The sequence below is a fragment of the Phalacrocorax carbo genome, chromosome 2 (assembly GCF_963921805.1).
Source record: "Phalacrocorax carbo chromosome 2, bPhaCar2.1, whole genome shotgun sequence".
Lineage (NCBI taxonomy): Eukaryota > Metazoa > Chordata > Aves > Suliformes > Phalacrocoracidae > Phalacrocorax > Phalacrocorax carbo.
The window spans coordinates 124512199-124539560 of record NC_087514.1 but is presented as its reverse complement, the minus strand read 5'-3'; the positions used below and the strand labels follow the sequence as shown (position 1 = coordinate 124539560).

The 27362-nt window shown below is 36.0% G+C and overlaps 1 protein-coding gene across 4 annotated transcripts in view; it reads right to left on the bottom strand.

The window, feature by feature from the left end:
- Window positions 1–27362, bottom strand: part of SLC4A7 (solute carrier family 4 member 7) — a 95322-nt gene that overhangs the window by 21444 nt on the left and 46516 nt on the right. For 2 of the 4 annotated variants that reach the window (XM_064444239.1, XM_064444240.1), the window contains exons 3-12: window positions 23032–23175; window positions 21167–21302; window positions 19961–20121; window positions 17606–17794; window positions 9110–9225; window positions 7506–7663; window positions 5488–5575; window positions 3671–3817; window positions 2254–2357; window positions 565–739 (exon numbers count right to left, since the gene is read on the bottom strand). In XM_064444239.1, coding sequence (XP_064300309.1) covers window positions 565–739; window positions 2254–2357; window positions 3671–3817; window positions 5488–5575; window positions 7506–7663; window positions 9110–9225; window positions 17606–17794; window positions 19961–20121; window positions 21167–21302; window positions 23032–23175 — 1418 coding nt within the window. Of the gene's footprint in view, window positions 1–564; window positions 740–2253; window positions 2358–3670; window positions 3818–5487; window positions 5576–7505; window positions 7664–9109; window positions 9226–14427; window positions 14797–17605; window positions 17795–19960; window positions 20122–21166; window positions 21303–23031; window positions 23176–27362 lie in introns of all 4 variants that reach the window. The other 2 variants (XM_009506119.2, XM_064444241.1) reach the window with 2 other exon arrangements.

Here is a 27362-nt window from a genome sequence, read left to right as displayed (position 1 = left end):
TATACTCAAGTCATTTACAATGAAGAGCATTTTCTGCTCATAAACCTTAGCCTCTTTCTTTTATTGTTAACAACATACCATTAGTGAAAGCATATACATATACTGTCCATTTTTTAAGTACACAGTTGACTGCTACCCATACACTGCAGGCGTTATCATCCTCATAGGCCTACTACTCAAGGCCAGTACATGTTCTTGGCTATCCACCTTGAGCCTCTGACTTCGCCTAAAGTAGGCCTAGTGGGATGGTGCACCTTTATTGCTACTCATTATTTTTAAGTAGCCAAAAAGAAGGCAATGCAATCCCTTTCTCAACTCATGAAGCCATTCATCCAATAAGGCAGGATAAACATTTTTTACCTCCACTGTGCATCTTCTCCTGTTCACATGGATTCCCCACATTTTCCACAGCAATTACCTTTTGGGGAAGATCTGCTTTGGGCAGGCTAATCAAGTGCTGTGGGTAAATTCTTCAAATACAAGTATAAATAAATGAGACAAATGCACACAGTGACTTGCCTCTGAAGGTCTAAAAGCCTGGCCACTACCATTCTTTGTACTCACTATTCTGCCTTGTGTAGCTTCTCCCAGGAGCCCTCCAAAAGTGATTACAGGAGACATACAGGCACAGTATAGGAAAAGAATCGAGGCCAGGCACTGCAGGCTTAATGCATCCTTGAAGTCACTCAAGAAAAAAGGTGCTTTCCTTTGGATGTCAAGTATCAAACCACCAAAAAGCCTAAATAGGTGAGATGAAACTCGTCAAACTGTACACTAAAGGATTCTAGCTAGTTCAAAACTATGGGCTACACATGACTGCCAGTGCCTACTGCCAGCACAAATTAGCTATTTCATAATCCTGATTAAAGCATAACAGTTTAAAATGTATTCAGTAATATTCCAAATATCATCAAGCAGGTTATCCACATTTTTAGAAGCTGGCTAGATATATTTGTATATGGGCTAGATACTGAAAAAATGTCTCTGCAAACAATTTACTTAAATACTGTTTTACGTCAAATCTGTCTTATAATATTCAAAACAAGGAACAGAAGAAATATGCTAAACCTCAGCCAAGACCACTGCACTGATACGTTTCAATATTACTACTGCAATAAGTAGCTGTAGCTTTTTGATTCGCATTCTCTACATACACATGGTTAGGTTCACAAATAAATTTAGGTCTATCATTTCTAACAGTGTTTTCATCTGCAGTATAGAGGTACCCTACAAATGGAAATACAAAACCAAATATATATTTAAGTCAGTTCAACTGGGTAAGTTATTAGCAAAAAATTAATAAGCTTTTGGCAGTTTCCAAGAAAATTTCAAGACTTCAAAATACCAGGTATAGTTTGCACACCAAAAAACCTGGTTTTATTTTGAATTATTTAAAAAAAAATCCGTTCCTAAGAAAAACTATAGTCTCATCTAGAGATAATTCTGTGGGCAGAAATGAACTTCTCAGCTCCACATACTGTCTGCAAAAAGGCAAAAAATAAGTATAACAAAGCCAAAATGGTAAAAATCAACACAAATGTTGTAAAGTCCTTCTTGCAAAGGTATGAGAAAGATGGGTTTCACTTGGAAGTTTATAATTTTAGGGATAAAAGCATTGTATCTTTTCCAGAATTTCTCAATGGATTTGATCTCTACTCTCTCATACGAGATATTAAGATTTAATCTTAAGCAGATATTTCCAATGTTGGGGACTTCTTTGGGAAGTATTTAAGAAATAACAGAGAACAATGCAACTCAACTGAAAGAAATTCTTTCAATCTTATTTTAGAGCTAAAAGAAACCTGACCACAACCGAACCAATACCAAAGTATTTTTTTGCCATTTTATATTCCTTTTTGCTCCATTTCATATACGTTTAATAAAACAGATTTGTATTAATGGAAATTTTTAGTACCTAGCCCAATACTGAAAAACTGCATATTCCTGCTATAATTATAATTGCATGCTCTTCACAATTAAAAATTAAAACCCAACACTTAAAAGTCAGTTAGTTAAGTTAGGCAGCATCTTACAGGAAATCCTTCATAAATGTGTTGAGAAACATTGCCACAGGCTTGAAAATGCTTTAAGCAGACTGGCATTTATAGGCAAGAATCCAACACTTGAAAAGGAAAAGCGATGCACTCTGACACTTATACCATGATATCTTATGTTCAAATGTCATCATTAAAAACTGAAGATTTATCACTTTTATTTCTTTATGGCAGCTAGTATTTAGGGAAGTAAACACACCTTCCAGTTCTCTCAAGTTCGGGTCCAGCATGATGGCCTTCTTCTTTGAGAGTCTCCCCTGTAGGAGCAGATCCATTTGGAAATTTAGGTACCTTCCTTTTCTCCTACAGAAAAAAATAAAAATAAATTAAAAAAAAAAACAACCCATGTTTTGAGACTGCCTTTACACTAAAAAGTATATTTAAAGACAGTGTGCAGAGACTCTAATGCCTTCCAAACCTTTTTCATATTCCCAGCTTATCACCAGTCCTCCATTTGCCAAATTCATCTTTTGTCGAGTAGAGACAACTAGAACGGTACAACAATCCCAAAAAGATCTTATTAGTACCTTACACAACAGTATTAATCTTCCCTCTCTCTACAAGAAACATGTCCCTGAGACATGACGAAACAAAGCCTACCTTTTCAAGACACAGTAGAGGCTCAACCATGAGGCCTAGAAATCTTTAGATTTTTTTTCCCCCCCTCAATCATTTCCAGAGCAGAAGCCTCTAGCTTCTAACACAAACTGACCTCACTTTATCACACACACAGTATTTAGTTGAAGTATAAAGGAGAAGTCATTCCACTATAAAGGAGAAGTCATTCCCCCATTAAGCAAGCTGCTCACCAGCTCCTCATAAATTTCTCACCCAAGCTTGCCTCCCAAACCCCCCCCAAGCCCTTCTTATTTTGGAAATTAGTTAAGTGGTAGCCTCAGGCTATTCATGAATAAACTGCACTGCTGTCACCCCTTCTGTTGTACCCACTCCCCCAAAACCACCATGGGATTGACAGCACTGTCAACCTTCTGACTCAAGAGCACTGGTCTCTTCCCCCCACTTTCGATCCTGGTGGCAGGAATTCCCCTCAGTTGTGAAGAGGGAGAAAGAGAAGAAAGGGAAGAAATCAGTCCCTCTAATGTCCAGCTTCCCCCTGGCTCTCATTTTAAGCTTTTATCACAACTGTTCAATGATCCATTTTTATTTATTTCATAAACATCCTGTGAACATTATATGCTAGCCAATATGCATTAAAACATTTCAATCAATGTGGTATACAAAAAAGTTTTTACAGGACTTACAATATTCTTGCTGATCATTGTTAGATTAACAGCAAAATTTATAATATGAACTCGGGTACAGTTTCAGATCAATTCTCCAAGCTCTCATATGAACTCATTTCAGTATTACCAAATAAAATATAATAAACATAATGTACTTAAAAGCATAGCAGGAAACTGATACAACACTTTTTATTTCAAAAAAACCCCCAAACTTAAATGGACAATCCACTACTTCTTCCAAATGGATGTGGGGGCTTTTCTGATGCTTTACTAAAGTTTATGCTCAGAACCCAATTTGGAAATGGCATTTTCAAAGTTAAAATCATGGTAGCTCTCTACTGGACCTTCCCCTCTCCCCCCCCTCTCTTTTACCTGGGAAGGAACACTTTTTGGTGGCTCAATTCGTATAGATGGATCCCATTCTCCTGGAGGCAGGACTGTCACTTGGTCTAAAAATTCATCAATTCCGGACAACAAATCATTTCGGTCTTTTGCTTTATAAGCAACATCATGGAAAACCTACAAGAAGAAAGTACCCAACATTGTTTTTTGAAACAGGAACTGATTACAAGGAACACTCCATTATTTTTAAAAAAGGTATGGGAAATTTTTTAAAGGTCCTCAAAACTTAGGCTTTTACTTTACTTGCATACGTTTGCATTAAGAACTACTTGTATGTACGCCTCTATGGAACATAGAGGACATCATTATCTCCAAACTCAAAAGGAATAATAAGCTCTTTTTTAAAGTTAGTTAAGAAGTTAATCTTCAATATTCAGTAAATCAAATTCACATATTGTTGCCTGAAAAATTCTGCCCTACAGCCACTGTGCCATTATGCTGTGCTAAATCATGACAAAAATACTTTAAATAACCCTCAAACCAAACCAGAAGTTTTTATTAAGAATAAGAACTTCCTTTGTATACCTCTAGCTTAATTAAAAAAAACCACAACTCTTAAAAAGCATATGAAAACAATCCTCCTCCTCCTAAAGAAAAAATACCACCACACCCAAAAAAACAAACAAGAAAAAAACAAGACAAAAAACCGAAACCCACCCCTCCATGCTGTTTTGCAGATCCCTACAACACAAACTCTGAATTGACTAACGGGTAGCATTTAAGCAAAAGAATCCCTGAATCCCAAGTTGTATTTTATACAGAGAAAATGCTAGTTTTGCTACACAAAACTGTTTGCACAAGATGATCCTAAATTGCTTCTGTACATTTGAAACCTGAACTGTTTGTCTCCAAAGGACCTGACCATTAAGTCTTTTAATTTCAACTTGAATTTTTCTATTTCAATGATCTACAGTATTCCTAAAAATCAGCCTATCTAAAAAATTGAAAGCTGCAACTGAAGCTTTTAATATTCAGTTCTCACACTGAACAAATACTGTATTCCCAGGCTAGTTGCCCAATTGTAAAATTATCAATTTCTGGTTTACATTTCCAAACTTGATATTGTTCTATAGCAAAGAAGTATTAGTATTTTTGCTAGACAACCATAATAATTACCAGGAATTCAGTAGGTGGCGCTCAGTGTGAAGTCAGAATTAAAACATCCTGATTTTGCTCAGTGAGATGATAAAGTCTTACAAGTTCAGATTCCCCTGTGCTCTTTAAAACCGTCCACTAGGGCTCTAAGCATACAACTTCAAATGCCTACTAAAATTCTAATTTTAATTATTTGACCTCGCTTTGATTTAAAAAAACAAAACAAACGAGCAAAGAAAAAAAAAGAAAAAATCCACCACAAACAAAAAACCAACCACAAAACACAAACAAAAACCTACCTGTGATGACTTAATTGTACACATTCTTAAACTTTGTCCTGAACACTACGTTTGCTGTGTTCTTTTCAACATACAGTGACTCGTATCAGACACTGCTCTATTTAACAGTTCTATTTCCTAATTTAATACAAAAATGAAATCTATACACCAAAGCTAAAATATTTTTTTCCAAAATACATTTAGGATTTCTCCAAGAAAGACAAGGGGGAAAGTTAATTTACCACTATCTAGTTAACTAACAGAGGAAATAAATAAGTTTACAGTTCTTCATTTAACCAGTTTGGTTTTTTTTTTCCTTTAAGCTGTCACTCCAGAATACATTTATAGAGAACAGTGAGTAAATATATTATTCTAGACTTCTTTAACTACAAGTGTTTAAAATACATCACTCACATCATCTGTCATAAGTGTTGCTATTGATCTTCCAATTTCATGGTACTGTGGAGCTTTTCCTGCTGGTCCCAGCAATAAAAACAAAAACCTATCGAGAAAGCAGTTGAGATTAATATGGCTGACTCATTTGAATATACTCAGAGGGTTCTTTCAAACTAATATTTAAAGAAAATTTAGTGGTGAAGTAAAAATATCTTCTTCACCATTTCAGATCTCAAATATTGCTGCCAAGACTAAGAAAAGACTTGCCTCAAAGTCATTACTGGAAGGAACTCAAATCCTGAACCAAAATTACTCCGAAATCTTCTTAATTAAGTGTAATTTTTCAACTTCTGGTAATACCATAAATATAGTATAAATCCACAGGCTAGAGCTCAATGAATGTTTCCTCTGGCTTATAAGCCTTTCAGACATTCCCACTGGCAAAAGGCCCCTTAGTGAAGGCCTAGGAGCTTTATGGCCTGTTCTAGTCTCCTTGATAATCACCTCTTCATAGGAGTTAAGCCCCTCTCACTTGTAATGACTGGGTGCTTCACACAGTGGGTGCACAGATATACTTCAAGCAACACACTGGACATACTCATATAACCATATGTTCATCCTGTGTCAGTCGAAAGGAAGGGAACCTGCATTTTGAACACCTAAGAAGGTAAAAGTGACATTTTGGCATGGGAATCCAATCTTGGGGTGGGGGTGACAGCACATGTTAACAGTTGGTCTCCAGTTCCAATCACAATAATATTTATCACACTTTTTTTCAGAACTTGAGAAAGACTAGTATCTTATAAATTCAAAAGGCTATAAACCAAAAAGCGAACCTCAGTAATTCTTTTCACGACCTTCTTCCTATACTCCACAAAAATGAAGTTCCTAAGCACAACACATTTGAAAAAAGTAGTGCCTTCTTTCACCTCACAGTACAAAAAACCCAATGTTCTTTTTCCTTTGCAAGTTGACTACTCTAACTGAAACTGAGATTTCATCTTCAGAATCAAGTAAGCTATTCCAAATCTGCAAGTCTACACCATTCTGAAAAAATTAGGACAGGATAACTTTAGCTACATTACTACGATAATCTGTATGCAGAAATTTTGGAATTTCCCTAGAAACATTATGAGCATTACATCAGCTACCCTTTGAAAATTCTCACATCTATTTATGAGAACACTGCCAAGATTAGTTTTGCCTTTCACTGGAGTATATAAACTGAAAATTACAAAGATAAACAGGCACTTTGATCACTTTTAAAACACTAAAAAAAACCACACCAAAAAACAAATGTACAAATTTACACGAAACACCACAGAACACTCCAATATACCAATGTGCACAGAAAATGAAGTGTCTTCCATTATGACTGATGAAATGACCTGCTATCTGCACCATAGGACCTGCATTTTAATATTTTGATCATCTGTGGTACATATACCCACAGTACACTGGCGAGACCCATGATTTGGCAGGGGGTGGTACACCAGGCTGGACAGCATATTGAAAATTGAAAACTCATTCAATGTATTACCTGCAGATTGGTTACCCCGGTGTCAATCATGTAGATTTGGGCATATATTAAAAAAAGTTTTTCTACCACCTAGGTTATTCATACACAGAGTATTTGTAGGCAAAAAGCAGAGCTTTGAATGAGACAGTCTTAGTAAATTCCTCCCCACTGTCACGCTGTGTCGCGCTGAAGGGAACTGTAACAGCCTTCATGCCCATCTTTAAAACTGCAACGCAAGCTTGGAAGACTTATTGCTTCTACTCCAGGTCAGCTGTCAGTTTCAACTTCTGCACTTACTTAAGACAGCATCATTATGTAAATATTTAAAGCATTCTGAGAATTTTATGGTGGATCTTATTCCTGCAAATTCTGCAGCAAACGACTGGCATCATGTTAAACAAAAGTCTACATTTCTTGAGCTTAACAGAATATGTATAAAAGTTTACAACTATTTGAGATCTTAAATCTTATTATATTATTGCAAAAGTAAAGGGAGACTTTCCAGGGATTTATTTACCTCGTAGGAACCGGAACCTCTGTGAGACCTGAGAGAAGCACAGCAGGAGAGAGCCTCACAAAAGCAATAATAGGTCTTTCTAAAAAATCCACTTCTCCCACTAACACATTTGATGCTTCTGCTCCTGAAGGAATTTTCCTCATGAAGTTCATATCAACCTATTCATACAAAGATGAAACAAGTGTTTATTCCCTTACATTTGTTAGCAGAAATTCTATAACATAAGTTTATCAGTATTCAGTAGACATTTATGCTACAAAGAAATATAAAAAAAGACATTAAATATCCCACAGTAAAGACAAACATATGTAGAAAATGTCAGCCAGCCAGCCATTAATAAACTATTTTCTAAAAGTTAGAATTACTACCACCTACTATATTCTAGAAGACTCCAAACTGCATAACCACCTTTCTAGTATTACTTATCATGACAAACATTCCATGATAGGACATAACAAAATCTATGCACATTTAACTAAGGAGAGTTCATGTAATTACATATGGTTTCTAGAATGCAGCTAGTTATTTCACAGCTGCATATTACAAATAAGTCACAATTTTGAAAAATAATTTGCATGTTTATGTTTTCATCCATAAAGAATATGATGGCTGAAAATCTTAACTGTCATTTCTGAATATAATTACAGGAGTGTATTGACAAAGGTACAGCACATGAACTCTGCGTTCACATACATACACACACACAAGCACCAGTTACGTTGCCATCTAGAGAACTTACAGGTGGCCTCTTGAGTCCCACACCAAGTGTGCCACAACTACAGTGCCAGAAGGCTGACTCCTGCCCAACAGGAGACAAGGCAGGTGTACAGAAGGACAGGCCAAGCAAAAACATAAAAACTGTGACAGAGAGGCAGGAATAAATGGCACCTGCCACAATTAGACGAGGACTACAGTGTAAGTTAGCACTTTCCTTAAACGTCATTATTTAACTTGGCAAACCTATTTTCTCACAGCGTTTGACAGTACAGATGACACTACAGACTGAGATTTATAGTAAAAGCCATAATGGAACTTGCCCATCAAATTTAAATTATTAAAGAAATACAAAGGAGTTATCGTTGTACACAAGATTTCCTTCAGAAAGTGATATTGTACATTTTAATCGTTAAGAGTATATAATAACTTTTGTACAGCAAACTCATAAAACATATAAAGCAAATCTCCTTTAAAAGCCCTCTTTGGGAAACAAAAGAAAACAAAAAACCCACCCCAAAAAGTCCTAGAAAAAAAAAGTACTACACCATCTACAAAATTGTTTTCGTAAGTCTTTTTAGCATATCTGAAAACACCTCCCTCTACAAGACAAAGCACAGTGGCTGCACTCTTAAAGTTACCAAAATACTGAAAAGATCAAATGAAACAAAAAGTTCAGTCCCACTGGGAAGAGCTTCAAAACTCTTGACACATTTAGCCTAGCCTGACACTCATACATACAAGTTATGTCTTAGTGCATATGTCTTGTGTACACTCATACACACGTATACACGCATGTGTCTTAGTTGCACCTAAGAGGACAGTTACAACCATGTTTTTTATTACATAGTTATTTTGTGCTAAACATTATGGTATTTAATGTTATTTACCTTACTAAAATCAACCGTGCTGTTTTCTCTGCTTCCTCCTGTCCCAGTACCTTTAACGTCTCCACTTTTCCCAGTGTCTAAATTTCCAGGTGCTGACTGTGGAGATGCTAATAGCCCTAAATTAGAACAAAGGAGGTAAGTTCAAAATGGTCTATGACATGAACTGAGTATGTGACACTACCAAAATTCAGTGTGGCAGCTTGATTAAAGCAAATGTGCAAGTTATTCAGTAAGAGTGCCCTACATTAGTATCATAAACGCAACATTAACAGGTCACTGTGTCATCAAAATTATGACATAATTTTAAAAATTAAATTAAATATTGCCCAAATGATGGCCATTTGCAGAACAGTCACCAGAAAAGAAAGCAAGAGCTACTTTAATTGTAGAAAATATAACAAGTGTTGATATTTTAATTATTACCGCTCTAGTAGTTGGTAGAGAGCATCTTCACTATATTTAGAAGTCCTCAAACACCAAAAGGAAATGCCTCCTCTATCTGGTCTGCTGTGTAGCAGTTATTTCAATTGTAAACAGCCTCAGCAAACCTCAGGCTACGATGACTACAAGGAACAATACCCTAGTAGCTAACTAAACTTGTACAAGCAAATAGTGTACCACCTGAAGGTTAGACAGCTTGCAAACCACGATTTTGATCAACAGGCCAAAGCTCCAGCTATTGATCTTTTTATGTAGCTTGCTATGCTATTAGCCGCACTGAATTGCAGTTTCAGTGAAGAGTGCAAAAGTCAAGTAACCCAGGTGTTCATACACATTGAATTCCATGTTGCACCATGGTTACCTCTACCCAGCTATCATTTAAAAGCTGGTCTAGGCATGCATAACCAAGCCCAAATCCCATCTTTTGGATGACAGAGCTTTTACTTGTTCAGTTTAACATGCACTAGAAGTGCATTTGGCCTTGCTTGCCTACACTAGACCTTTCAGATGTGGTGATAAACGTGCTTTAACATGCTTTCAAAACCACATCCAGACAAAGATTAAACATTGTATTACATGCAGAAAGTTTGTATTTAGGTCAAGCATCACTAGTTCAGATAAAACTGAAGTCCTCACTAGCTACCTTTTGGCTATTGTTCTGTCATAACTACTGCTGCATAACTGCTTACATCCCTCCATGCTTATAATTTAGCAATTTGACAGTTTTTAGCATTTCAAATGACAACTGAATTCACTTTAATGATCCCCAAATTTATTTCCAAAAACTCTTTCAAAGAGCCATCATATCAATGGAAAACATGCGGTTCAAGCCTTTACCATTAATTTTCATTCTTACAGTTCATAGGAATATAAGTGGTATGGATAGTTTTTCCTGAAGCGAAAACCAAATAAAGTTAATAACCTGCAATTTCCTTTGTGAATCCTAACATGCACAAGTAATTAGCTAACACTATAAATACTACATTCAGTTAGATAGGAAAAAAAAAAAAAAAAAATCACATTCTACCCTTCTGCTCCAAGATGCATACATTATTCACAGGAATAATAGCAATCAACCACCTGTGAAATCAGCTATTTAAAGTATTTAACTGCATAAGAGTTGATGTTAAGATGTGTTTGTAGGACTAGAAAAGAACAGAAATATTGAACAGTTGTTGCAGAAGATAAGCATAATATAAAAGTTTATACATACAAAAATTTTGCTTCCCCCATCCACGTAACAATAAAGGTAACTAAAGATGTGTATGATTGATGAAAGATGAGAATAATGCAACATTTTGCACTTTTTGCCATGTGAACAAGAGCAAGCAGAGACTAGAACAAAAAGTGGAGATGCAGTCGAGGAGGACAGAGAATAAGGATTCTACATATCAGCATAAACTGATTTATTATATCAGTACTGAAGTGATACTGACTTATCTGAAAGGCTTGCCTTCAAAATTTCTCCAACCAGTCATAGTTAAGGTCCACAAGTTTTGGCACTGATACAAGAACATTTGGCTAATCCTAAATCATGTGTAAATATTTTCCTTTCTGTTGGTCTTGCAGTTGGATAGACTGCTGAACTCACATGAGAATACTCCTTACAGGTATTCAGACCTGAGCAAGCACTTCCATACGATACTGCATTTCATTATGCACATCAATCCATCTGGTATTTGCAGGGAAACTCAGAATAAAATAATTGTCATCTCTAATAGAAGAACACTTTTACTCAAATCTCACACTAATAAAAACTTATTTCCTTCTCTTCTCCAGTTCAATAAATAAAAACTCAGAGTCTACTCCTGAAAGGAAGACTACCTAGTTTTTCCAGATTGTGAGACAGAGAAATTCATGTGGTCTTACCAAGCTACCGAGGGGATCATTAAAAATACACAGTACTCTTCTTGATGTTGTATTGCAGATGCACCATCTGCCTACTTCAAAATACAACAGTGGATTAAGTCTTGAGTAAATTTGGATTAAACCTCCTAAGATCACTCAAATTAAAGTACTTCTAACTACACCTTCACTAAAGATCACATGCATTTTCTAGCCAACTACACTTAGTTTAATACTGTGGTCACAAAAATCTAATTGACATTATCTACTAGAAAAAGAATCCAAGAAGAATACAGACATTTGCCTCACATCTCCAGTTCAGTTTAAAAAAAAAAAAAAAAAAAAAGAGCTGGGTAAAATAAGATGAGTTCAACACCTAAGCATGACTTTTCCAATATAATTATGCTTATAAAAGCAAAAACTTTGGAACACAAAACTTCTAAATATAAAGTCACACCATATTTGTGTTTGAAGAAATAAAAATATTTTTTTACATTAAGGCTACATTTTAATTTGTTTTTAAAAAATCAATTAGAAGGCAAACATGTAAACCTTTCTGAATTATCTTCAGTAATTACTGTAAAAGCAAAGCTATTCTAAAATATTATTTTACTGAGTTTTAAAGTATTTATCAGTGAACTGAAAGACCCCTTAAAACAGACTACTTTGCTGTTTTTCACAGACTTGAACAAAGCCTAATGATGCTTGTGAACTAATGGTGTTCATCTTTAGCTCTGACACAACTCTCTTGCTAGCTCTACCTATCAAATCTATTATTCAGCAGTTTCAAAGATGGGAAAATAAATGATGACAAAAGTAAAAAAAAGAACCAAACCTGTTAAAGAGAACCCTCTGCCTGGTTGACTTGAACTAATGACTGGCTGACAAAAATCAAGTGGTAAGCTGAAAGTGTGCCCCTCTTCCCTCCTTGTACAGTAATTCACATTAAGTTCAGTAACATTCCAAGACTAAAAAAATAAAACTTGAATACCAGAAGGCCAAGGATAGATGAATACTACACAGAAGAAAGCCATCTATTAGAAAATTAAAACAGTTCCAGTTCTCACAGGAGGCAAACTCAATCATACAGGCATGGAAACAATATTCAGGCTGCAATATTCTCAGCTACTGGAGAGATAATACACACCACACTCTACAGTGGAATGGACCACGGTTTGTTTGGGGTTTTTTTTTTAAACTAATACAAGGATTCCCTTCTGAGTCTGTCTCCAAAAACGGAGATTAGTCCAGTTGCAGCCCTGAAGTCATAGTCTGAGAATGTCTTCAAAGGCATCTCTAAGGGAAACGTGTCTTTCTGTGGTCAGATAATTTATTGAATTAAAAAAAGGGGGGAAACACAGAAAACAAATATGTCTTCCAACATTACCGGTGTTCATCTTTCTCTGGAACAACTTTTATTTATGGATTAACTGGATTTTCCCTTTATGAGAAACATGCCCTTGTAGCACAAAACCAATCTGAACATGACTTGGAGATTCTAGAGGAAAGCTTTCTTAGTGATAATAATACCATCAAGTACTTGATCTTCACTTGTTTGCCCCCTCTTGGGTCCTGAAGACCTGGCATGCTGTCATTCCTCTCAGATGAGTAGAAAAATGAGGACTGGAAAACCAATTACAGCTGTTATTTTACTTCTGGTTTTTAATTACCTTTGAAGTATTACCCATAAGAGAGACTGATCTTCACGTGAGTTCTCTTAGCTTCCCATAAGGGAGTCAGAGAAAGAGTTTTTTCTTTGCTCTTCTGACTTTAAGTAGGATGGGGGCCCCTATTCCAACTCAAGATAACAGCCTACAACGTAGCATGCTCTTTCCTTTTCAATGACTTGGCTGCAAAATGTGAGAAGGCAGATAACCACAGCCTTTTCTCTGTCAGCACATTTTCACTGCTATATGTAACAGTGTGCTTTTACTTACTAAACAAGTGAGGAAAGAAACCAAGAAAAGCCTCACTGATGAAAGAATGGAGTGAAATCAGCTTCCCCCTTCCCAATACACATGGGCATAAAGCAGACAACCCTACAAGCTGGGGGGGAAGGGGGGACCTGAAGGCTAAAAAGAAAGGTGATCTCCTTAAAAACATGATGAATCCTAGAAGAATCCTAAAGTCTCTAAATAGGTGATAATTTTGCAGAAGTAAAGCAACTATAACAGCGTGTATGCAGAAAGCATGAGTTATGAAACTTTAGTAAAAACAATTAAAGAAATTGCCAGACCTTTCCACCCTTTCTTTCAACTTATCTATACATCTACATACCTTTTTAGATGTAAAGAGCAACAGCTTTAAAAGACAGCAAATTAATAAATTCCTGAGCACTGACCTACAATTATAAACTCTTAACTACTCTATCCTATTTTGCATATCAAACACAAAGCAGTAATCAAGCATCTAAGGCTGAAGAAGTGCACTAATGGATAGCTATCTGGAAACAGCTGTAGGTGAACTGAACCTGCCAGTTCCATCATAAACTACTAGTGGGTTTTATAGCCCTGGTTTTTAAAAGCACAAAAGCAAAACACGAAACTGTTTAAAGACTTCATGACACAGCTAAACTACAAACACCAGTAATTATCACATCATTCCTAATTCTTTTCATACTCATCTCTAATACTTCAGCTGTAGCTATCTCAGGATATCAAACACAGGTTTAAAATATTACTTCAATCACTGAAAAACAACAAAGCAAAACCTGACATGGACTGTAGGTGAGTGAAAGGAAAAGGCCACCATTTTTGACATTTTGCTTATATATTATATTTTAGAACGATATTCTGTTTTAATTACACAAACGAAGGTTAATTTAAGAATTTTTTGCTGGCTTTAGTTAAAAGCTAAAAAGTTTAAAATGCTGAACAAGAAAACAGTCACAACTGAGAAGAAATAAAACATGCAGGCAGAGGTAACAGTTATCATATTCCTTTGTGCCCAAGTTATGTGCCAAAAACATCGCAATGCAAGTGATCCAGATGCAGAGAGCATCACACAGGGACAGCTTAAATTTTGATAGTTGCCTGGTGTTATGTCAATATTTTCCTCTGTCTTCTTTTCCTGGCTTTCCTGCACTTCTAAGTCCTCCTCAGGTGGGTGGATTATTACTGAAGGAATATCATCACTGGCAGGTGAAACCAGCAATTCCTTGCCCTGAAGTGAACTTGGCTGGGCACTTGTGGTTGGCGAGTGGCTGCAGGTGGGACTGGAGGGTGGTGTGTTTTGAGGGGTAGTTACAGGGGTTGTACACCTTGAGGTTGCCGGGGTTCCAGCTCTTGAAGAAGGAAGAAGGTAATTGAGAAGAACTGACAAACGGTTTTCTCCTCTCAGGGAAATATGTGAGGCAGAGAGACCTGTTCGCAAAGAGTGGCGGGAGGCTGAAAGGCCTTCCCCTGAGATAAAACAAATGAAACACCATGAGGCTTACAACAGGGATATACCAAAAAACCCACCACAGACACAAATATGCATTAACAATTTACATAGTAAATTGCAAGCTTTAAGGGCCAAAAGTGTCATACTCATGCAAGTAAGATAAGAGCAAATCTGATTTCAGACATTAGAAAAGTCAGAAATTACTGATAAGTACTGATTAGAACGCCAAAGTTACGTGGGAGAGATTATCTTAAAGTCAGTAAGATTTGTTAATATAACCAAAGAAAATTGTATCTCTTCAAACTGACTCTTAAATTTTCCTAGAATTTCTTATTCCAAATTGCACAGCAGTTACCTTTAATGCCATCCAAAAAATATATTTAAAAAATCATTAGCAGCCATAACATTAAGACTTCAGTTAACTGATTCCATTATATACAAACTGTTAATAATTAAAATATTTCAAAATGAACATGATCAAACATATCTAATGATGTTAAATGCAACTGTCAATAAAAGTCTTGTTTTAATAAGAAGTCTCCTAGCCAGTTGTAGTCTCAATATATAGTTTTGAAGAAGGCACGAGGATGAGATACACAGTCCCTTCTCCATTTCTTCTTGCTGTGACTTACAAATATCCTCATTTGTCTAAACCAAACATGTTTCTCCATAATCCATTGTTACTTTTCTTGCCCTGTTCAGTTTCAATGTCCCAGTAATTTCCTATAAAGAGAACATAGTCTTGTCATGGTGCCCTCAGATTTAAGTTTGTAATGGATTTCAGTTCTTCCTTAAGCAGGAAGAGAGACTGTCTACCTTCATAACAGTACTTGCATTAGAAGGTTTAGCAATACATTCCTCCCATTTACCACAAACACTTTTCCTGAGATGACAGTCTCCTTAAGAATAGCACTGCTTACTTCTCCTACAATCCCTGAAAGCAAAACCATGTTGTTTTCGTGTACCATGCCATCAACCAAGGAAACAGCAAACTGGACACATTTTGTCTCACATTTATACTAGGCACTACAGAACCCAGTATGTTGAACACCCCTAGAATAATTTACAAGGAGGCGCAGAAAGGTAAAGGTCACATACTTTCCCCCCCGCCCCCTTCTAACAATGAAAGAGTGGATCCTACAGATAGAAACTTGATTTAAATTAAGAACAAAAGCCTTAAAGATCAACTATTCAAACTGCAGTGTGGTAAAGACAAGAGAACCAATAAAGCAAACTGGTTTATTTTGTCTATATTAATCACTACAGTAATAACCAGACTTCTGTCAGTGTAACTGTGATGAATCATGAGCAGGAAATGTCCTAACACACAGAGTGTAAAAAGGAGCCTAAAATGTATTATACACATATTCTTGCTTGGTTTACCAGCTTATTGGAGGGTAACCATGAGATTGTAAAGAAAAAGTAAATCAGTATTCGCTGGCAAAGAGTTCATCATGTTATACGGGTTTCTTATTTCAGCATATCTCCCGTATTCTGTTGTAGGAATAGTATTAAGAATAAAATGCACTGGAAAGTAGAAGTGATATGTGAAAAGTAACTGACAAGCAAGAGACTTTGAATACAAAATTCTCAGAATTACAACTGGGGAGACAGGCACTTAAGGATGAGCAAAACCAAGTTTATAGGTGAAATTTTCATGTTTGGTAAACAAAACAGGAAGATTAGAAGTTACAGAAGAAATTATGCTCTTATATAAAGTATTTGTATTTTCATTCTAGAAAAAATAATTCTGAAGCTATTGGGAAATACTTAAGCATGAGTCATATATTCACTAGCTAACAAAAAGTATCAGCAAGCTTTAACATTTGCTGGAGCATACTCCAAGTATGTATCAAACTGAGAGCTCCCAGCAAGCACTTAACTAAGTGAAACACATTCTAAGCAATGAGGCATCTTTCAAAGACAGGAAAGGAACTTCACTTCAAGGAGTGATGCATGAAATGAGTACTAAGTTTTCACTAACCTAAAAAATTTCAGATGAAATCATGTATGTCTTAGTCAATGCAAGGCAAAAGAAAATGAAGAACAGACTGAAACAGAGACCATAACAAACACAGGAATAAAAATATGCTGCTCTGCAGTATATACTGCTATTTGGACTTTGGAACTGAATGTCTAGGGTAAAGGTATTGATATTCCAGAGTATTTTCAGGAATTGGTTCAATAGAAGATGTAGTACAGCCTATAAAAATATTGCAAATACCTTTCTTGGGTTGGATTTTTTTTCCCCGTTAGAACCCTCTCTACAAAACAAGGTAAAAATAAACCGTCCTACCCAAAAGTAATTTCTTCACCATTAGCATAATGAATTTTTTCTGGTCATATTAACATAACACTGGATTAAAACATGGCAATTGTCAGCATCACTGAACTCATGACACGATCACAAAGTAAATCTCTAGTATAAAGACTGAATAAGCAAGTAGGATCCATTTGTCAAACATATAAAGCTATGCCACGATGCTGAAATTCCTCAAACATTACGCATTTTATTCAAGCATATCGTAAAAAAAAAAAAGCCACCAAAAAAAACCCCTCAAAACATTAGGACCAATGTAGGTCTATTTCTGTGCTTCAAAACAATAATGCATGCTACGTATGCAGGCAGGAGTAGAATGTTTGAGTAAATTCAAAAATATACAGAAACATCATACACAGCTGCACAAAGCACACACTGTTATCATTAGTTCTTTGCTTATCAAGATGGAAACACTTATCTGCTATTATCACCTGAATTTTCCTTCATCTCCCAGTGAGAACATTATTTAAAGGTTAGAACAAACTGGATGCTACAACTTATCTCACCATTTCGTTCAAGCAAGTGAGGGTCAGAATGTTTCTTGCCTATATCTGCAAAAGACCGAACCAGGGGAATCCGATTGCTGAATTTTTTCTCATTCTGATGATGGTGCCTTTTTAGAAGAGCCTCTCTCACATTCTCTCTTATGGATTCATCAAGCTGTCCAGAAGCAATCATGTTGTCCAAAACCATATCTACGTAACAACAAAAACAAAGAAAAGTGTATATATATATATATATCAAAACTCTCCTTCACCACATTCTGACACTGAAGTTGTACCAAATAATAAGAAAAAAAAATTGAAATTTAATAATAAGTCTTTTCTTGAGCAAAATCATCTTCAAGAATCCACAAGAAATTTTCAAAGATGCCACTAAACAAGCAAGCGTGAGAATAAGGTATGCACAACATGCAGATCCAAAAGAATTTATTAGTAGCATAATTTTAAGAAATAAGTTACTTAGTATTTTATAATCGATTGTCATTCACTTCAACTTTCAATGGCTACTCTCTTTAAAAAAAAAAAAGGCATCTATGCATTCAACAACCCTCCACTAGAATTGAATGCACAAAGACAGAAATACCATGGAGAACAGACTTCTTGAGACGATTTTAACCTGGCGTTCCTTATTTTGAAAGAATACAACTATGCAGAAGTGCAAGTTATTACAGAATGAGATGAATTCCCTAACTCCTCTGTCACCTTCAGATGCCATAAGTTCCTCAGGCTCTCTACCAACTTCATGCAATTCACATGCTTTAAGAGAGGGTAAAACAAAAGCTAGTTATATCACTTCAAACTAACTAATCAGCTACCAAACAACATACAAGTTTTGAAATCAGTATGCTCACACCAGGAAAAAAAAGCCTGCACAGCTGGGAAAATATCTGCTGCAATTTCTTAGTTGCCTTTTTTTTTAATTAATGAAAATACATTTAAAAAAACCCAAACCAACCAACCAAACAAACCACCCCAAACCCTGCACAAATCAAAATGAACCTATGCAACAACTTTCAAAATACATTTTGCCAGTCTTAACTGATGTAATACCTAGCTGTGTTGGTAAACTGCAGTTATATAGAACTTTTCACAATGAAAAAGGCATTTTAGGGAATACTTTACAAACAAAATTACATGCAGCAAAGTCTCTGTCAGTACAGTGAGCTTCCTTCTGGGATTACCAGCAAGACAAAACTTTACTATAGCTTCTCAAAAGGAAACCAGCCACCCTCTCCCTCCTGTTCTGAGTGAGAACCAAGAATAACTACTAGGTATTGCTGGCTCAGAAACAAGACAATGTATTTTGTATGCCAAGGATTATCATCCTACATGCTTCATAATGGCACCTAGAACTAACCTGAAACAAATTCAATCTCTTAAGACACCCTAGTTCCAGCTAAAATGCCTGGTATTACAAGAGTTTACACAGAACTAAGCAATAACTATTTTTCTTATCTACTAAAATTATTGCTAAATTATTAAAAATAAACTAAACCCCAAAACATTACTTTTTCAAAACATGTATTGAACACTCTTAGTCAGTAAATCAGGAAAATAGGAAGGGAATACCAATTTTCAGAGTGAATTTTGAAGATTTCAAAACACAACAAGATAAAGTTTCAAGCACTGCCAAAGTTTTTGTGCCAAAACACCTTGTCCATCACATACATGTTGGTCAGCCCTAAGCCTAGCATCATTCCTGAGAAGGCATTCCACTGTGTGGTACCTGTAGCAAGAGATACCAGGAAAATTATGTAAAACTAGTTGAAAGGCATTCAGGCTGAGCAGGTGTGTATATGTACATATATGAAAAAGTCTCCAAAGCTGTTTTATTGTATCCAAAATGACCATGTGATTAGTGAGGACACTCAACATAGCAGGTGAAACAACATGTACAAAATTTATTTCTGCTCACCTCTTATAAAGGTGAAAAAAATACCAGATGTGCAACAATCAACTGCACTAATGGCATCAAGTTAACATCAGCCAAGTTATGATTAATAATTATGGTACTAAAGTGCACAAATAAGTCCTAAAATGTTCTGCCAGATATTTACATTTCATCTGTAGAAACAAAGACAAAGAACACATTCAGGGATTAGAACATAAAGGCAAATTCTGCGCCTCATCCTACAACACGTAATAAAGGAGGTCCTACTCATCCTGTGTAGCTCTTTGTAAGTGAAATGTGTAGGATCAGCTCTTTACAGCCAGATGAAGGAAACTGCAGTAAGCATGCACATACCTATTTCTTCAATATAGTATTTTCAAGAACATAGAAAGACACCATCAAAAACATCTCAAGTTATAGATTAAAGTTTAGGAATAAAATATTTTTTAAAAAAGTTTTGCTGCAACCTGCTATCTCATCTAGTGTGTTTGCTCTCATGTCCAACATGACCGTCCCATTAAGAATACAGCTTCGCAGTTCAAAGAGACTGTGCAGAGACAGAGTTGCTACATAAGGCTTGCTCCATCGATCACCACCATCTTCAACATCCTCTTCAAATTTTAGCCACCTGAAATGCATACACGTATTTATATCTCTCCTGGAAGACAGACATTTTGGCAAGCAATCCCATTCCTTCTTGTGGCTGCTGTATGACACGGGACAGGAAATCTCATCAGCTCGTACCAGCTTTCATTTCCTCAGACAATCCAACAGATTGACAGTCACAAATTTTTATCAGGCTTTTTAACCACACTCAACTGTTTTAGTTTTTGCCCATTTTTTTTTCCTTTTGGTTCGAGTAATACCTGCCTATTTACAAGTTCTTGTGTGCAGTGTGAGACTGTGCCTTGTTACTTGATTGGCATATCTCAGTTTCACTGATATTTTAGGATTAGAAAGCTGTCTGAAACACACCATATATGATGTTCAAGTCTCCTAGGGTACTAAGTCAGACATTTAAGAGCTAGGTAATCCTATGTGTGACTACAAATTGATCTTGATTCTGACTCACAGGCAATATCTAAATTGAACTTCTGCAAAAGCTAGCATGCAATAAGGTAAGAAGTAGTACTGAATGCAGAAAAATTTATTACAACGCATATGTAGAAGGAAGCAACTAAACCAATATGGGCCGAAAATAATCGTGGCATCCTGTAATTCTCAAGCATGCAATCTGCAAAACATTAATCAAATACTACTTGAGGGACATATGTAAATACCAAGTTTTCTTTATGTTGGGGGGGGGGGAAGGACACTAATGTATCAATAATAATAGAGCAAAGATATTTCGGAGATTGTAAATACCATGCTCCATGGCTAAGCGCCTGCATTTGTGACTAAACGCAGCTGTACCTTTCACAATGTGTGCCATGATCAGTTTTAGGAAAGTCAACACAGCACCAGTAAGACAGATGGTCTCCTGAGAAACCATATTGATTCCTTCAGAGTTGGACAAAAATAACAAAAATTTTATTTTGCTGTGCATGAATCGAGTGAACAACTCCTACAGTTCATGAAAATTCTGATCTAGACCTGGTTTGCAGTTCTTCGAAATAAAATCACTAGAAGACAAACCTCAAAACAATCTACTTTTACTATAGTTTTTGGCATACCTAGCCGTTTCTTTCCATTCATATTCTTCTCCATCCCTGAAGCAAAGTTCATCCATTTCAGTGAAGAGATCATGGGGAATGTGCTCATCATCATCTTCAGTACCCAAGATAAATTGCACTCGTTGGGATGGCGTGTCTTGGAGTGAAGGAGAAACCGAATAATTAAAATAATTCATATTTCTATTGTGCAAGAAACACCATGTAACAGTTAAATCTCCTGCTCTAAGAAATATGCAGCACAATATCCTCTCCAAGAGGGAAGATTAATAAAAGAAACATGGACATTTCTTTAAAAGGAGGCTGTTTTCAAATTTTTCATTGTTTCTGAAAACAAAATATTTGGGAATTTATGTTTATGTAACCCAATTTGGTATATTTAGCTCTTCCATAGATTAACAATATGAAAATAAGCCTCACCAGCAAAACCATTAAGAAAGTAAAAATTGATATACCAAGGGGCTGGAAACCTTGTTTTCACTTTGATAACAAAATAGATGATACCATCATGACACAAACACGGGGCACAGAGGAAATGGGACAGGACAGATGGGGACAAAGACAAAACAAAAAAAACCAATCCAGGTTAAGCAAAAACACATAGCTTGGTTTATGGGTACCCAAGTATTCATATGGTTAGAGTCACAGATTTTTCAATAGCCTATTGCTACTTACATAGGATGGAAAAAATTACTACCTTTCTCATTACATGGCTAGAGCATCGTACATAAATTAGCACAGGAAAGTAGAAACTACACAGCTAAGATGTTGAGAAAATATTTTAACCTCTCATAGTATAATACCTAGTGGAACAGGCTCAGTAACAACTCTTAATGAAATTTAACTATCTTTATTGATTAAATAAGTGCTATGAGCAAAACTTTAAAAAAAAATTATGAACACATGGGTTTAGCAATATTTTTAATACCTATACACAGATCTTGTTTCAACTCAAGGGAGAGCTTTCAAATTACAAGGATTCAATAATGTAGTAAACACAGTGTTATCTCAAGGAAATTCAGAGATAGAAAATGCAGGTAAATCTAAATTTTAGGAATTTTACTTATTTCCCTGAAACGTCACTCTTGCAGCTGCTAGATCTGAACATACAACCATATGCTTCCACTGCAGAAGGATGATCACCTTTTAGATTCAGGCATAAGGTTTAAATTACTAATAAACTTCATTCAGAATTGAATTTTGCTTTTGCATTGTTGTTCTGGCACACATCATCATCCAATAACATAATGCTGAAATGAGTTCTTGAATACAAACAACATTCTTGATCAATGAAGACCTGCATCAGATTGTTTCTGTCCCAAAACCATTATAACCCAAGAATCCTGCCATATCCCATGTATCCAGGATAGAGAAATGACTAGAGGAGAGAAGTGAGTTTCTATTTAATATTACTTGCTGCTTCAGAACCTGTACAACAGCAAGACTGACAAACATAAGATCAAAGAATAATAATTTGTATTTGGGAGGAGAAGCTTTGGAGATGGATGAAACTAAGGAGTGTAGGAAAATGGTAGAAGTGGACTTCCTGATGCATGCCCATTTGAAAACTCCTTTGTTTCAGGGTACTGGCTCCATGTAGAACATGGTTCTAGCCACAGAAACATGATAGTGAACAGTGTGTTGTCCACACTTGAAGTGGAACATTATACCATAACTTTCCCATTCATTACAGTCTAGTAATAAAAGCAGGTTTGAGGTCCTGAAGAAAAACTGCTACAAGTACTGCTAAATTGTTTCATTTCAGAGAATGATATGACAAAGTCTTCATCTCTGGAGGACAAGCACAGGGTAACTACTGTAAGTTTATTTTCAAGAGACACAAAGAACTCACACAATGTATTTCTTACCATATGATGGAGACTCTCGGCCATCTTCTTTGTCAGTCTCTTTTTCTTTTTTTCTTCTGTGATGCCTGTGGCCACGATGCCTATGCCGTCGACGGCCTTGCTTTCCAAATGGGACATGAACTCCAATATACACAGCTCTGTGGCCTTTTCAAGGAAGTTTAAAAGAAAACATTTAAACAAAAAATTAACTCCTGCCCAAATTTAGTGTCTTAGTCAAAAAGACAAGGAGTTTGGTAAAAGAAACCCAAAAGCACTTGGCAAAACTACCTTTAGTGAACCCATATTACCATTTCCTTTCTGTCCTTCCCTGGTGTGTCAAGGAACTACTGCTATACTCATTTGCCTGGTAAACTGAATAAGAATACGGCCCAATTTAAGAACTCAGTTGTGAAAGAAGTAATACAGAAACACCAGTTTGACCTGTAACACTGAAAGAAGCTACCTGATAGACACCAGGCAAAGAAATTACATGACACTCCTCGTTTGCAGGGATTCATCTCAGAATAGTCTTTACACTGGCAAGATGTAATCGCCTAGTTCAGCTTATAAACTTAAGAAATTACCCATCATTTAAAGCCTGCAAAGAGGTTTCTCTGCTTGAATGAACTCCCAATATTTCTTGAAGTAGTGTATGACACATCTAGGTGAACCCAATGTTCAACTATACCATTAATTTAGTATCAGTTTAGGCGGATAAAAGGAACTTATATGTAGAAATGTACACCAAAACATCAAATAACTTTTTTTTATAAGTTGGGGTTTTTTTTCCCCATTCTAGAATTCTAAAATAAATTTAGGTGGTAGTGCATCCTCAAATTAACATATAACTGCTCTTTAAAATGTGTGCTTTCAACACCTTGTTTTTCCCTTGACCTTTCACATTAAGGCAATAGCAATACTAGCATCACCAACTTGGCGAAAGAAATCAAACTGTTACAAACAAATTACTACCATGTCTCCTGTAATAGAGTTAGCATATACAATAACCTTTTCAATTCTTTTTAAAACAAACAATCTCAGGAAGAGACACATTAACTATAAGCCTGGAGGTTAGCACTAAATACTTTGTTTCATACTGTAGAAGAGTTACTACAGAAGACTGACATTAGCAAGAGGAAAAGGAAGTGGTTTTCCATCTTTTAGAGAGCTGCAAATTTCTAGAAGATAAGCAAGTGCTAGGAGTTGTGACTATACACATACATGCACGTATATATGTGTGTATAGTGCACACATACTAGATTAAGGGTATTGAAGAGTTCTGGCAATTAAAGAGCTTTAAAGAAATAAAAAATGGTAGTATGTCAAACTGGTTTTCCAAGAAAAGCATCTCTAAGCCCAAAAATGTACACAAAACTTTCATAAAGCAGTATTTTTACAGCGCTACATGAGTAAAAAGACTAAGCAAAAATCAGCAACGATGCATGATTAAGTTCAACATGTAATTAATTTCATTGAGATGCCTCTTCAAATTACAAGACCTGATTCTTGACAGACTTCCAACACCAGTTTTATTTAGAGTTGACTGATTGGCACTATGACTGAATCTGAAATTAAGCATATTAAAAGCTCTTTTTTTCCATGTAAGAGTGGAAAATAGATTAATTTGTTGAAGCATTCATCAGTCCTATTGATAGAGAGATACTTTTCTTCTGTGAGCCTCTTCCAACAAGAACACTCAGCCCCTGACAGTCAGCCTGACCTCCACCCTACACAGCTACTATGCACAATGCAGCTCCCAAAGAAATTAATGCACACGTGACACGTGAACATATATCAACGCATTTGATGTATAACATGACTAGGTGGCACTATTAACAATGGTCACGTTATTGATACCATCGACATGTACAAGATGTAATCTTATGTATAGGGAAAGCAAAAGTACTAGGTTCAAAAATAGCTCCCTTACCCACCACACCCCACTCAAACCTGCCTGGTGCAACCAAGTGAACCACATTTGCAGCGAGTGGTAGGTATCATCCCTGTTAGGATTTTTGTTTTACTTTATGTATTCAATTAGCAAGTATTAAACTACAGTCATAAATATAGTTAAACAATTGTATTTGTTGTCAAAGTGTTTGCTTTTTTGCAGGAATTATGCTTTTACTAGAAATATGTTTTATTTTCTCTTAGGATAGAGCATTTTATATTATCAGCTTGTTTTAATATTCTTAATAAGACTGTTTTAAGCATGTGTTTTGGTCATTGCACAAAAAACTTGCAGGTGTTTACTTTCTAGAAAGTTTCAGGAATCTGAAATTGTTCAAGATTTTACCTCCTGAGAAATTAGGAGGACTTCCATATTTTGGTCTGTTTCCGTAAATTAAAACAAAATCCCATATTGGTTTCTAAAGAACAAAAAAAAATTCTACATGATTTTCTTTCAAGATCCTCCATCTTAAACAATTCACCTGCTATTGCAAATCTAGCGTTTGTAATAGTATGATCATTTCCATAGTCAAAGACCATGTTGCTGCATGGAGGAGAGGTGGAACAAAGAAATGAGAAGTTGATCCTCTATTACAAAACTGGAGACTGACATTTTTTTCAATAGGAAAGTTTGGAGTAGAGCAGATACATTGCAAAGGGACAGGTAAAATCTAGGGGAAAACGAGCTGAAATAAGCAACAAATCAGGTTTTTAAACAACCTGCGACCATAGCAAATTGCTTTCCCACCCAAAGCACACTGATCTCTCAGCTATCACTACATCCAGGTGACTCATAGCTGCTTCAAGGCACACCGAGTAGGCACTGCCAACTTAGTCCTCAACCTGGGCAGCCAGCCCACAACCTGCAATGCTCAGTATTACTTTCTACTCCAGAAGGAAACGTTAAAGATAGTGCATTCTCACTACTTCAACAGGTTAGGGTATCACAAAGACAGGGGAATATGCTAGCAACAGGTTATCCTACCCTTCAGCCCACGCTGCCCAGAAGCAACTATTGTGTGAATGGCTATTTCCCTCACGTAGACACTGTCTCACAGGCAAATGTAAAACAAGAATAACTTCCTCAAATCACTTCTGTATATGCAAAGTGATCAGACTGCTACACCTGCAACTTTATTTTGGGACTAACGTGAAATGCTGACGAGCAAGATGATTTTCAGTGATTATTAAGTAAAATGCATAACAATGCAATGTGATTCTATCAGAGTAACTTAAAGAAAAAACTTAATGTTGAAAGACAGCCTCTGAATTTTTTCATTTGTTTTTTGGAGTAAGCATGGAGGGTGGCAATACAATAAATTAACCAAGGAAAGTCTGGCTATTGTGAACTGCAGCTTATGAATGCACCAGTCTGTTCCTTTTTAGTATCACAGACATTCATAAACAAAGACATGTCCACTACTACTTAGGAAATCCAAAACTACTCCTGTTGAGTCTACTACCACAATTACCCAAAACCACAATGCAGGTATAATTCAACTCCAAAAGGCAGGGCAAAACTGCATGATAAAAATTGGACAAACTTAACCTTAATTCTACCTCCATAAAGCAAAGCACTGAAGAGCCCTCTAAAAATAAGACAGCTGTATGGAGTAGGTCTGTGTTCCCTTAAGTTTCATTATTCAGATAAGAGTAATTAATGTTTACAGATGGAGAGATATTGATTTACTTACAAACACATTTTACAAGGAAAAACAGAAAAAGAACAAAAAAACAGGGATTTTTTTTTTTCCCTTCGTTCCCAATGAACTGGGCAAAACAACTTACAGTTCCCCCTTCACCCTGGCCAAAAAATAAAGCCAGAAAGGCAGGTAATACCTTTTTCGCTGTTGCTATTGTAACTCTAAAGATTGGAATTCCTATTACTAGCATCAGTATTATTTCTAAAAGGAACACAACCTATTACTTGAATACTGTTTTTAAAAGCTTGAAAGGTACAATTATGTGACCTTCAAAGATTTATTCACACGAACATCTGTACCGCAGCACCACTCTCAAGCAAAGCTTGTTCTAGAATTAAACTAATAAACAATAAAATTTGTAGACTGCCCAATACTATATTCAGTAATACAAAGCTCAAGAGATAATTGTTTATTTTAATCTAATGTGACTTTATCCAAGCTTAGCTGTTCAAATCCACAAAGAGTATTTACTACTTAAGGTCCTTATCAATATGAAATCTACATATTAGGAGCTTGCTACATGCCTCCACCACATGGTTGGTCTTACTCCAAAAGTCATTTTATACCGAAGTCCTATAAAATTTGCAGAATAGAAAATGCTCTAGGTAAGTTCCCTGATTTCTCCCCAAAGCCCTAAGGAAATGGTAATAGAAGACTTCTGAAGTCCAAAAGAGATCAAAAACATGTATCCAAAAACGC